Raw genomic sequence first — 13,856 nt, forward strand, 5'->3', positions numbered from 1 at the left:
CGGCGGCGGCAGCGGCAGCAGCAGCAGCAACAGGGCGGCTGAAAACTCGGCGGCGGCGGCGGCGGCGTTCCTCGCAGCCTCCCCTCCCGCTTCGCCGCTCCTCGGTCTTCCTTTCCTCAGCCTTTCCCCTTTGCCACCCCCTCCTCTTCCCCAGCGCGCGCCGAGCGGCTGAGCTGAGCCCCGGGGCGGGGGGAGGGGGCGCGTGCCGCCGGCGCGGGGGAGGGGCGGGCCGGCGCGCGCCGCGCCCAGGGCTCGCGGGGACCCGGGGGGCGCGTGCCGCGGCGCGGGGCGAGGCGCGGGGCGCGGGGCGCGGGGCGGCGCGGCGGGGCCCCTCCCCCCTGCAGCCTGGCGCGCGCCGGCCGGGCCGCACCGCTGCGGGCTCCGCGCGCGCGGGCCATGTCCGCCTTCTGCCTGGGCTTGGCCGGCCGCGCTTCAGCACCCGCCGAGCCGGACAGCGCCTGCTGCATGGAGCTGCCCGCCGCGGCCGCGGACGCAGTCGGGAGTCCAGCCGCCGCCGCCCTCATCTCCTTTCCCGGGGGCCCCGGGGAGCTGGAACTGGCGTTAGAGGAGGAGCTGGCGCTGCTGGCGGCCGGGGAACGGCCGTCAGACCCGGGGGAGCATTCTCAGGCCGAGGTCGGGCCTCCGGCCGAGGGGTCCGAACTGCAGCCACCGCCCGCCCAGGATCCCGAGCTGCTGTCGGTGATCCGGCAGAAGGAGAAGGATCTCGTGTTGGCGGCCCGGCTGGGCAAGGCACTGCTCGAGCGGAACCAGGACATGAGCCGGCAGTACGAGCAGATGCACAAGGAGCTGACAGACAAGCTGGAGGTGAGGACGTCCCTCGTGGTGGGCTGGGTAGGAAGCGTGGGGAGCCACTCACCCACCCCATTCCTTCCTTGCTCACGCTGCCTCTACGGGAAACCACCCGGACGGAGGGGTAGGATGGAGGTTTTCAGTGATCAGGCCGGGACAACATTGAATCCACCTGACTTCAGCAAATGAGTCCAGGCACAGCCCCAGACCCGCTGTGGGCCGTTCTATATATGTGCTGTACACTGCTTCTAAAATAGAGCTTACAGTATGGCTAATTTATACAGCGCTGAGGTGATGTCTACACACAGAAATGAGAAAGTCGGGAAGCATTTAAAATATGCCCCAGGTTTCCAGAGTAGTTAATCTCTAATCAGGGTGTTAGCCTAAAGCTTTCCAGTTTTGGCGTTAAGGCCTCCAGATGCCCTTGTCTTAACTTCTCGGCAGCTCAGAGTTGTGGGAAACAACTGCCCCTAAAGGAGCTTTATATAGCCTTCAAATACTCAGGGATTAGGAAATGTGGTCCTATTGCAGAAATCAGGCAAGCCTGGGCTCAGCATGTGACTGTTGGTAGTGGATTTAATTTGGACCTCGGTATTTATGTGTATTTTGTATTTAAACAGTACCCTTCTGTGTTCTGGGCCTCATGCATGCAATTCAATGGCCAGTGCAATTTATGAGAACCATATTACTTTAGCTGTTATAAATACCTCTTAAAGTGTCTAAGATTTCTACCAGTTTTCTGGACCAAAGTCTTTCAGAGCTATGCCTGTTTGTTTTCTTGCCCCTTCCTGGAAAAGGGCCTTGAAAGTGGTATGGAATGCCAGCTTTTCTAAAAATCAAAGAGATTTTTTTCAAAAGGGGGTGGGGGGCATCTGTGGCGGTAGAGAGGAGCTTATTTTTTTCTGCCTGTGCATTTACTAATGTTACCCAGTATGGTTGCAACCAGTTCTTTTTCTTAGCTACAAGAATACAGTCCTGAATAAGGTGTGAAATTGACCCTAGTCGGCTTCTGTATCTATGCTACTGGTTGAACAGTCAGAATGTAGATTCAGAAACTTTTCTGTAATAAGATTTAAGCCTGTGTTTGTAGTCTAGTGACCTATCAATCACAAATTAGGAAGGAAAACAGGAAACCGGTGAAGGCCCTGTAGTTCAGTTGGCCTCTTAACTAGGTCTGCCAGTCGATGAACTCCTGAGATATCTCTCTGAAAAGTGGTTTGTGAAACCTATAGGTAGACTGCCAAAAAAGCAACCCAATGAATTGAATTGCTTAATTTTCACTTGAAATAGAGGTCTAAAATAAAAGGGTGTCTTTTTTTTTTTAAATGGGATTCGGTTACATGACTTATATAGAAGGACTACTGCAGAGATTTATACTTGTGATTTTAAATTCCTTCAGTGAGGGACTTGATTGAAGAGACAGCTAACTTGAAAGGAACATATCAGTTTGATTACTGATAGATTTCAGAGTAATTCTTAGTGTGCAATTACACACATCCTGGGTTCCATGCAGAGCCTTTGTACATTTCTTCAACAAAAGAAAAATATGTAAAAATTCTGTAACAAGAAGGGTTCCTTTGTAAAAGAATAATCTTTGACTTTTTGCTATTGACAAATAGACAGTAATAGAATAGTTTAAAGCTCTTAAACTAGTTTTTAAAATCTTCATTCCTCTACAGGTTACCATGTGAACTCTAGTGTTAAACATTTATTCTAATTTATGGAAGTTGTGGTTGCACAAGAGTGTGAAAGTACTTAACACTATTCAACTGTATACGTAAAATGGTTACGATGGTAAATTTTGTTATGTATACTCACATTTTTTAAATGTTTATTTTTTTAAAAGTGTGAGTATACATAACAAAATTGATCATTCCTGCAGATGAGTATTGAAAGGTTCAGTTATACTATTTCTTCAAGGTATATCTCAAGATGATCATTAAAAATTTTTAGTTTTTTTAAAAGTACATTTAGAAATCTCTCGTAAAGATATTGTCATTGTTCCCTTGTTAATTCTTTTATTTCTTGTTAGTTGACAGAAACCGAGTAGAGAATGATTTCATTTGATACCTGCAAGTGAATTTTCCTCCCAGTATATTTTTTTAGGCAGCCTAGATTTTAGATTTTTAGATAAAATACTATCTGAAGTTTAACGCTGCCACTTTGCTATATTTTCAATTAAATTAGATATTTAAGAGTAGGGGACTGGCCCTTACTTTAAAAAGCATTTGTAATTTTCCACAAAATGTCAGTGGAGTCAAACACATTTTCTCATAGATTTGGTTTGAAAAATTAACACGAGTGGACTCCTAGAGAATGTTGGCTTAACTGTTAAATAATGAGACTTTTTTTCTTAGTCCCCTTTGTTCTCTTACTATTTCAAAATTGGCACCTTTCTAATTTGAGGACCAACAAGCCACTGTCAAGGTTTTTTTCTACCTATTCATTAGTTAATATTTGAATACCTTTCCAGTTCTGTATGCCAAACCTAAGATCTTATTTTGTCATTTAAAACATAAAGTCTTGGGGATCCCTGGGTGGCTTAGCAGTTTAGTGCCTGCCTTCGGCCCGGGGCGTGGTCCTGGAGTCCTGGGATTGAGTCCCACGTTGGGCTCCCCGCATGGAGCCTGCTTCTCCCTCTGCCTGTGTCTCTGCCCCCCCCCCCCCCCCCGGTCTCTCTGTCTCTCGTGAATAAATAAATAAAACCTTAAAAAAATAAATAAAACATAAAGTCTTGATTTTATACTGCTCTCTCATTGAGGGCACGTTTTTTAAAGTCTTTAATGGTTTAAAGATTAACAGAATATTTTTTAGCTGTGTATCTCTTAGGGTTAAAATGAAGGTTAAATTCAATTTGAAAGACTGGAAGATTTTGATTATTTTTTCCCACCCTTAAATTGACTATATTGTATTCATTCACAGAATTATATTCTCACATGCTTAAAAGTTCTAAAGTAATTTTTTAAAAGATTTTATTTATTTAAAGATTTATTTATTTGTGGGGTGGGTGAAGGAGAGAGAATCCTGAAGCAGATTCTCCACCGAGCACAGAGTCCCAAGTGGGGCTTAATCCCAGGACTCTGAGATTATGACCTGAGTCCAAATCAAGAGTCTGGGGCTTAACTGACTGAGCCACCCAGGCACCCCTTAAGATTTTATTTTTTAGGTAATCTCTAGCCCACAGTGGGGCTCAGACTCACAACTGAAGACCAAGAGTCTCACACTCCACCAACCGAGCCAACCAGGTGCCCCCTAAAGTTTTCTTTTTTTAAGATTTATTTATTTATTTGAGAGAGAGAGAGAGAGAGAGAGAGAGAGAATGTGGGGGGAGGGGCAAGGGAGGAGAGAGCTCCACACCTGGCTCCCATCATCTCAGGGCCCTGAGATCAGACCCCAGTTGAAATCAAGAGTCCCACACTTAACGGACTGTGCCATATAGGTGCCCCACTCTTAAAGTTATTTATTAAGATGTATTTCTTCTGGGGACACCTGGGTGACTCAGTCTGTTGAGTGCTGGACTCTTGATCTCATCTCAGGTCTTGATCTCTGGGGGGTGAGTCCATCCCCCTCCACTGGCTCCACACTCAGCATGTGGAGTTGTTTGTTTGTTTGTTTTTTATAGATTTAAAAAAAAAATCTGCATCTACAGTGAGCCATTTTGCTTTTAAGTCTTTTTTTTTTTTTTGCTTTTAAGTCTTATATCCACCCAAGTCCTTAGTTTTTTCCCCCAAAATGTGAACTAAGACATTAACTTGCATTTAAACACTTTTCTTCAAAAATTAGATATTTTGGTTTTTAACATGCAAGATCCCCCTTTTTCCTATTCCAGCTGAGAGTGAATTATCTCTTACTGCAGAGGTAGTCTTTTTCCTCAACTACATTTTCTTCTCTCTTCCCTAGGCTAGTTCTTAATGATTCTAGTATAGTTTTTAAAGGGCAAAACAAGTAAAATGAAAGTTATCACATAATGACAGTCACTAGTAGAGTTGGGGAGGCAAACCCAGAGGCCCTTATTTGTATTCAATACTTGGTCCACTTAAAAAATGGTACTTTTTCATTGTATTTTTCAAGAACCATATCCTGGACTTAGGAGAATGGTGTTGCTTTTTTGATTCTTTGCAGAAATCCACTTTTTGTAACAACCAATGTTAGATGGACTGATGATATTTTTTCAGAGTTTTCAGTAAACCTTATTTTTTTTTATTTTTTATTTTATTTTATTTTATTTTATTTTATTTTTTTAAGAATGGTTTCAGATTTACAGAAAACATGGAAAGATGGTACAGTAGGTCTCCATATGCTCTGCACCCAATTTCCCCTGTTATTAACGTATTGTTATGGTACACTTGCCATAATGAAAAAAATCAACACTGATAAATTGTTAACTATATACTCCTTAGTTTTTCCTTAGCCTTTACCTATTGTGTTTTCTATTCCAGGATCCCATCCTGAATACATTGCATTTAGTTTTCCTATCTTAATCTCCTCTTTGCTGTAACACTTTCTTACACTTTCCTTGTTTTTGATGACCTTGACAGTCTTGGTGTTAACTCTCCTTCTTTTGTTTATTGAAAAATAATTAATATATAATGTAACATTATTATTCGTTTCAGGTGTAGATATTAACTTTAAAATAGCATATAAACTAAAAACATATACAATGACACATAATATAAAACAAAATGACATATGACCCCTGACTGTCATACTTCTAATATGCTGTCTAGAGTTTCCTGGTTAATTTAACACTTAGTTGAAAATACAATTTTAGGAAACCTTTTTTTTCTCTGAGTAAACAAAAGGCTAGATTCTGTATATTCATTAATAGGAAAGTCTTGATTGTTTTTTTTTTTTCAGTGTTCAGGGAAACCTGAATTAGGAAGTTTGTCACATGACCAAAGAACTATAAGGACAGACTACACTGATCAGCACCACCTGTATCAACCCCTCCCCCAACTCCAAGTGGATTGGATTGTTTGAGTTGCTTGGTTGGGCTGTTCACTAACAGCTGTTTGCTGAATATTTTTAAGTCTCTCTGTTCTTTTAGAACACAAGCCTAATTTATCTGGCCTCTCAGTAACACTGTGATTACTGAGTTCTTGCTGTTGCCTTCTGCTCAGTCTTTCTCATTTTGGAAAAACTGAATAAAACCAAGTATCACAATTTTAGGATTGCAATTAGCATTTGTTTTTGCATTTCATCTTTCTGAAGTCTCTACAGTGACTAAAACATTCTCGTTTTTGGAGTTTAGCAATGTGAGGGAAGTATAAAGCAGAAAGTTCTCATGCTGTTGAGTAGAAGTCCCTCCCTTGTCCTTCCTTTCCCTTACATGCTCCAAACTGAAGCTGTATAAAGTATAACTATAATGTAATTTTTTTTATTTTTTTTATGATAGTCACACACAGAGAGAGAGAGGCAGAGACACAGGCAGAGGGAGAAGCAGGCTCCATGCACCAGGAGCCCGACGTGGGACTCGATCCCGGGTCTCCAGGATCGCGCCCTGGGCCAAAGGCAGGCGCCAAACCGCTGTGCCACCCAGGGATCCCCTATAATGTAATTTTTAAACAAATACGGTAGAGACACTGTATCCAAGTGAGTTATCTCCCAGAAACTGTCAACCTGGGAGACCATACATTTATTTTTGTAAAAACTGCCTTTACTAACGTGATCAGAATTTTCATTTTGGATCACTGGTTTTATCTTTTGGCACGTTATTTTGACTGCTTTGTCATGATATATTTTCATCTTTGGGGGATAAATTTGACTTTTAGATACATCAACAAGTCACTCAGCAAAAGAGGAGAATAAGATGACAGGATGAAATGGAGTGATCTCTTTTTTAGACACATCTTAGATGTGAAGTAAGGGGACTGGTTTTCATTTTCTTGTATAACTATAAACTGGCCCTTAAGGCTTTCCGAAAGAAGCATTCCAAAAAATATTCAATGAGTGAGAACTTGGGTAGAATAAGAGCATAGCTTCCCAAGTAGAAGAGATGACTGACTACCTTGAAGAAGATGATTCCTGTGCTCATCTTAGCTTGTTGAAACAATAGCAGTGCTTGTTATCAACCTTCACTGCATCAGAATTTCCTGTAGAGCCAATATAGATAGGCAGATAGATGGATAGATAGACGCACGTCTAGGTTTCATCCCATTCCTAACTAATCACAATCTTTAGGATTGGGGTCCAGGTGGATATATGAGCTTTTCTGAGAGCTCCCCTTAATTGAGGACCATTGCTTTAACAACTTTTTAATATACTCCTTGGGGTATAGACTTTGCTTTCTTGTACATAATGTGCTTTTTTTTTAAAATAAATATTTAATTTATTTATTCATGAGAGACACACACAGAGAAGCAGGCTCCATGCAAGGAGCCCGATGTGGGACCCGACCCCAGGACTCCAGGATCATGCCTTGGGCCAAAGGAAGGCACCAAACCACCGAGCCACTCAGGGATCCCCCATAATATGCTTTTTAAGTAGAGCATACTTGCCTCTGTAAAGAGACATCCATATTTATCTCACAGAAACAAACAGATATTTCCTTCAAAAACATCCTTTTTTATTGAGCTGCTGCTTTAAGACATCTATACTTTTACTGCATACCATTTGTCACACACAACTTACTCCTTTTATCAGTCTTTTCCACTAGAATGAAAGCTCCATAAATCCAAGGACCAGGTCTGTTTTACTCTTCACTGTATCCCCAGCACAGTGGCTGACCCATTGGCACTTAGAATGGTATTTAAGGTACTTAAGAAAGAATGGATGGACCAGAAATAAATATACAAGGCTAATGATTTAAAGTAGACCTGAAGCTGAACTTACTTGATATCGAAATACAATGCTGTATATCACAAAAAATATTTATTGAATTGTGATTTAGAGCACTAAACAGAGTCAGATGATTTAAACACAATCCTAGCTCTGCCGTTTACTAGTATTGACCTTGAGCTTGTTACTTGACCTCTTACCTTCTGTTACCTCATTTGTAAGAAAAGATGGTTAATCTGAAGGATCTCTGGAGTTCTTTCCATTCTCTGAAAATTCTTTGAATCTAAGTGCCTGGTATTATGCCAGGCATAATAGATGATTCCAAAAGAAGCCTTAAGCACTCATCTTAAGTTGTTTAAATGTATAGTTCACCAGTTAATTGGATGACTTGCTGAATTTCAAGTGAATTCCTAAGTCCACAATCCCATTTTCAAGGACAAGAATAAACATAGTAATATTAAGCATTTTAAATAGGAATGACATTCTCTTTGTGAAACCAACTCCTTCTCTACTGTGAAAGAAGGGAATATTTTCATAGCTGTGAAATGGGCAGCTTTTCCTATGTGGCAGGTGTTTTGTTGTGCTGACTGACTGGGAAAGAGAAGTTAGGAAAGTGTGAGAAGAGAAAAAAGGAAAAGGCTGCGAATTTTGAACAATTTTAAAATCTCTTTGCTTCTCACCCAGCACTTAGAACAAGAGAAACATGAACTAAGAAGACGATTTGAGAACCGAGAAGGGGAATGGGAAGGACGTGTGTCAGAACTGGAGAGTGATGTGAAACAACTTCAGGATGAGTTGGAGAGGCAGCAAGTTCACCTACGGGAAGCAGATAGAGAAAAAACACGAGCTGTCCAGGAATTATCAGAACAGAACCAGAGGTTATTGGATCAACTCAGCAGGGTAAGTCACAAGTTAAGAATTTATGGTATCAAATATTGAAAGTGGAAGCCAGAGTGACTGTGTGATGTCAGTCATACATACGGTAAGGGTAGTTCTGATTTTTGTCGCCTTTGGCGTTGACATCAACAAGTTAAATATTTTTCACCTGAGAACTTTAGCTATACAAACTAGGAGTCAGGAGCTAAAACCCCTATCTGTCATTAGCTATGAGACTTTGACAATCACTTAACTTGGGAGTTTTTTCGTTTTTAAAGTGAAAGAGCTGTGCCTAATGATTTCTGGTGTTCAGAAAGCTCTAAAGGTCTGATTCCTTACTTAGAGTAATTAAGTCTATCATAGACAAAATTATGTTAATGCATTTAGTTCAAATATTAAATGGTGCCTTCTTTAAACTGAAAAGCTTGGGGAAAATTACTAGAGCAAATGATTTTCATTGATGTTACATTTGTGAATGTACCTTTCTTCATATTATTTAAATGTGAAAGGAGATATGTGTGTCTGTATTTAAAATTTGTTCTTTTTATTTCATATTAAGTAAAAATTGTTTACTTGTACCTGTATAGGGTGACATGATAAAAGTATTAATTAACCAAGGTCAAAATTACAAAATCATTGCAAAGAAGAAGTTTGAGGGCTGAATAGGTAGAAATCTAATTTAAATACAGAACATACCTTTATAACAAATGCAGGAATGTTGTTAATGCTCTGGTCTCCAAATCCACCTACTTTTGAAAATTAAAAGCTGAATTTACTATGGTACCTCAGTCCTTCTTATGTGTTGAAAAATAGAACTGTTAACTCTTTAGTCATCAGAGGAATAAAGAACTTCTAGTCTGGTGTCATTCCATAGGTCATGCTTAGATCTTCGGAAAAGGAGAGCAACACATGGTAAATTCTTGGCATTCCCACTAATTCAGTGGGTAGTAATGTGTGACCTTATTTCATTAGTTTGTCATAGTTGCTTCCCATGGATACTCTGAGACTGGTCAAAACCTTCATGCCTCACTAGGAAGTGTGAGGTAAATGCTACTACTAGAGAAAGGGGAGAAGAGGTTGAGGAGAGACTGGGAGTGGGGAGGAGGGGGAGGGAGACAGGGAAGGAAGGGGAAAAAAAGATGCCTAATACCTTGGAAAATAGCTACTTGCAGGAAATATCAACACATGTGAAAGGTGAGAATCCAGATGATAGGTAGAAATAAAGATCTTACCTGCACACCGCCCCTCTAGGGGATTAAATCATCATTTGATTATCTGGAAAGGAAGAATTGGACAGTTCTTCAAGAAGTTATTTCAAGGCCAGGTTAGTAGCAACATTTCTGATTCAGTTCTAAAACCTTTTGCAACAACTGGGAAGGGATTTTGTAAGATTTTTTAGGTTTTGAGTCGTCATTCATTATTTATGAAAGATTAAACTAACTGGATACACCTAGCCAGATTTATTTGTTCAGCAGCATTGACTTAATACTTAATTCTGCACAAGTGTTTCTTATGGACACCTATGCAAGGAATACAGCAAACCAGAATGATTAAAGGGGAAATGAACATAAACAGTCTCAACTTCGCTTTTCGACCTGGTGAAAGATAGATGGCCAAGAGAGATAAAGGGACAAAGCAAATATTAACATGACACAGCAAAAGAGCAGAGAACTTGGGATTTACATGGATGTTGAATCTTGGCTCTGCTTCTCCTTGACTGGATGACTTTGTGCCTCACTTATCCATAAAATGGGGATAAAAATCTGTACCTTATATAAATACCATTGAAATGAAAGTATGATAATGTGTTTATGTTATGCTGAAGCATATGAAGGTAAGGATTTTAATGTTGACAATTGTTTTAATGAAGCAGTGTCTTCGTAGTTGAGGTTCCTTTGCCTAATTTCTCTGTAGAAAATCCTGGTAAGCTGTTCCCAAAAGGATATACAGGGATAGCATTTCTACTAGATATAGATTCTTGTTATCCTTTCTGGCCTTGAATGTAGGCCCTTGGTGAGTATTGAGGCTTTTTTTTTCCCTTTCTCTTTTTAAGCAGGACAAGCCCCGGGGGTTTCCATCAGCAGCCAGTTTAGATTGTATTTTATCATTTTATTAACTGGGTATTCAGGACCTAGAGGAGTTGAGTACTTTGAAGTGAATTAAGATTCTCCTTGAACAAGATAACAACCAGCAGAGGTAGTAGAAGAACAGGATTTTTTTTTTTTACAATGTATTTAACATGTCTTTATAAGCATGAAATGTATAATATATAAAGTATAGTACAATATTTCTTTTTTTTTTAATTTTTTAAAAATTTATCTATGATAGTCACACAGAGAGAGAGAGAGAGGCAGAGACACAGGCAGAGGGAGAAGCAGGCTCCATGCACCGGGAGCCAGACGTGGGAATCGATTCCGGGTCTCCAGGATCGCGCCCTGGGCCAAAGGCAGGCGCCAAACCACTGCGCCACCCAGGGATCCCTAGTACAATATTTCTGTGATGCTTTTGTCCAAAGTATTTTTTTTATTTTAAAGTTCATTTTTTTTAGTAACTTCTGTACCCAAAGTGGGGCTTGAACTCATGACTTCGAGATCAAGAGCTGCATGCTCTTCACACTGAGCCAGTCAAGCATCCCCAAAGTATCTTTAAGTATATTTCTTTTGCCACAGTGGCCTCCAAAGTTTTGTTTTTTTTAAATAACAGCTTTATTGATATGTAATTTATAGACTATAACATTCACTTTTTGAAGGTATAAAATTTACTGGGTTTTAATATATTCAGAGTTGTGCAACCATCACCACGATTTAATTATAGAACATTTCACCCCCTGAAAGAAAGAAATCTTATACCCATTAGTAGTCACTGTTCATTGCTCCTAACCTGCTACTCCATTCCCTGACTTCCTAGTAACCACTAATCTGCTTTCTGTTTCTATGGATTTGCCTATTCTGGACATTTCATATAAATGAAATCATATATATGTGATTCTTTTGTCTGGCCTCTTTCCCTTAATATGTTTCAAGGTTCATCTGCATTGTAGCGTATATCAATACCTAATTTTTATGGCTGAAAAATATTCCATTGTATGGACATAACACATTTTGTTTCTTCATTAGTTGATGGACATTTGGGTTGTTTCCATTTTTTTGGCTATTATGAATAAGGTTACCATAAACATTCATGTACAAGTTTTTATGTGACCAAGCTTCTTTTCAGCTCTAACATAGGATGCTGAGAGCATATGTATCGCATAAACTTCTGGATCCTCATTATCATGAAGGAAGAGATAGGTATTCTAATCTTATAGCTGGGAAAACTTGAGAGACAGAAAAGCATGTGGCTTTTTTAAGGCTTTTCTAATTTAAGACTCAGGGTTTCTGTGCCTCAGTTTCACATTTCTGAGGCAGCAATTAAGATCACAGTTGGAGCCAGATGGCCCTGGGCCAAACACCAACTCCTATTACTAGCTGGGTGAACATGGGAAAGGTTTTTCGCCTTTTTTCACCTTAGTTTCCTTCCTCGTAACATAGAAACAATTATTACTATTTCCTGGTAGTGTTTGGAGGACTGAGATAACATATGTAAAACTCCAACTATAGTGTCTAGCATATTGTAAGTACTTAGTTGATAGTAGCCATGATTTATAATTATCGTTTCTTCTTTGCGTAGAAGGGATTTTTGTATCTAGTCAAACATGGATTCTCTAACCTGATGACAGAAAAATCTGAAATGTCCCCAGCATATATTAGTGCCTGAAAATGTTTTGTCTCACAGTTAAATCTCTATTCAGAAATATTTGAGTAAAAATGATCCTTCTAGGAGTTGAGTCAGGTTCATTCTATGGCATCTTGTATCCTCTAGAGTATCCTTCATATACTCTGGGGATACCATTTTTTTTAGTTTATTTGTTCATTTTGGGTAAAATGCCCTCTAAATTCTTTCCTAGTGTCTAAGATTCTGTGAGTCTTATCTTTATGAAACTCAGGCTGACATATTTGGAAAACGTGTAGTTCAGTTTTGGAGTTATAAAGTAACACCATGATGGCATTGACAGTGGGGTTTAATAGGACGTGTTAGACACTTATAATCCTACCTCAGAAGTAGAAAGAATACAATGGGTCTTGCTTTTGGGAAGAGAATAGGAGAGACATGGGCTATGCTTGTCGCTTAAGAAGAGTATTTCATGTAGAACTTAAAGTGGAGGTTTTTTGAAAATCCCTCTGATACATGTCTAATACAATACTTTTCGTTAGCATTATAGCAGAATCCTCCAGAGAGCCCCTAGATGATTTTCTCCCCAGCAGTAGCAGCAAAACAGAGTGTTCTGATCAGTGTGAAAGTGTTCTGAAGTGATCTTTCACTAATTTAACCTGCTACAGCTTATACCACAGTTTAGGACCTGTGGAAACTTCTTACAGTTTGTGTGTAGGGCAGCAAGCCAAAATAGGGATTTCAACAGTATAGACACAGTCTTGTTCATAATGTCAGTAGCCTTTTCAGCCTTCAGAAGCAGTTGATGTTAAGATATTTTCAAAATGAATCTCCATAGTATTAGAAACTTCAGTAAGAGTTAAGTCATTTTCACAGTTTGTACTAATTAAAACATTGCTCACGCAACTTTGTAAATGCTAAGGTCAGACTTGTTGACCAAAGAATAGAAAAAATTATTGATTTCTTCTTAAAAAAAAAAAAGAGGGGGAGGATTTAAAATTGCTTAGGGACTTCTAAAGTTTTCCTTCCCCGAAATAGATAGTTCTAGAGTTTGTAGAAACTGACTAGGAAATTTTCTTATACTTTTCCCCTACAGTTTTATACATGAAATATCATCTGTACCTTTTACCCCCCCTCCTTCCCTTGCTTCTCATCCTGCCAACAGCAGAACCATATGTTTAATCCTAATCGCATTTTCTCTACTAGGGGTCAGAGCTTCATACTGCAGGACTGAATATATACAGACTTAATGACTGTTGAGTATGTACTGGGCTATAATACAGATTTTTGCTTTTTCCATTTAAAAAAACATAACAGGGCAGCCCCGGTGGCGCAGCGGTTTAGCGCTGCCTGCAGCCCAGGGTGTGATCCTGGAGACCCTGGATCGAGTCCCATGTCAGACTCTCTGCATAGAGCCTGCTTCTCTCTCTACTTCTCTCTCTCTCTCTCTCTCTCTGCATCTGTAATGAATAAATAAATAAAAATCTTAAAAAAAAAAAAAACATAACAGGGCAGCCCAGGTGGCTCAGCGGTTTAGCGATACCTTCAGCCCAGGGCGTGATCCTGGAGACCCAGGATTGAGTCCCATGTCGGGCTCCCTGTGAGCCTGCTTCTCCCTCTCCCTGTGTCTCTGCCTCTCTCTCTCTCTCTCTCTCTCTGTCTCTCATGAGTAAATAAATAAA

At 40.0% G+C, this 13,856-nt stretch overlaps 1 protein-coding gene across 2 annotated transcripts in view; it reads left to right on the plus strand.

Annotated features, from left to right (window-relative positions):
• Positions 1-396: 396 nt before the first annotated feature.
• BICDL1 (BICD family like cargo adaptor 1) overlaps positions 397-13,856 on the plus strand; it is a 102,248-nt gene continuing 88,788 nt past the window's right edge. For both annotated transcript variants that reach the window (XM_038575290.1, XM_038575291.1), the window contains exons 1-2: positions 397-825; positions 8,272-8,487. In XM_038575290.1, the coding sequence (XP_038431218.1) occupies positions 397-825; positions 8,272-8,487 (645 nt within the window). The remainder of the gene's footprint in view (positions 826-8,271; positions 8,488-13,856) is intronic.

The sequence above is a fragment of the Canis lupus genome, chromosome 26 (assembly GCF_011100685.1).
Source record: "Canis lupus familiaris isolate Mischka breed German Shepherd chromosome 26, alternate assembly UU_Cfam_GSD_1.0, whole genome shotgun sequence".
Classification (NCBI taxonomy): Eukaryota; Metazoa; Chordata; class Mammalia; order Carnivora; family Canidae; genus Canis; species Canis lupus.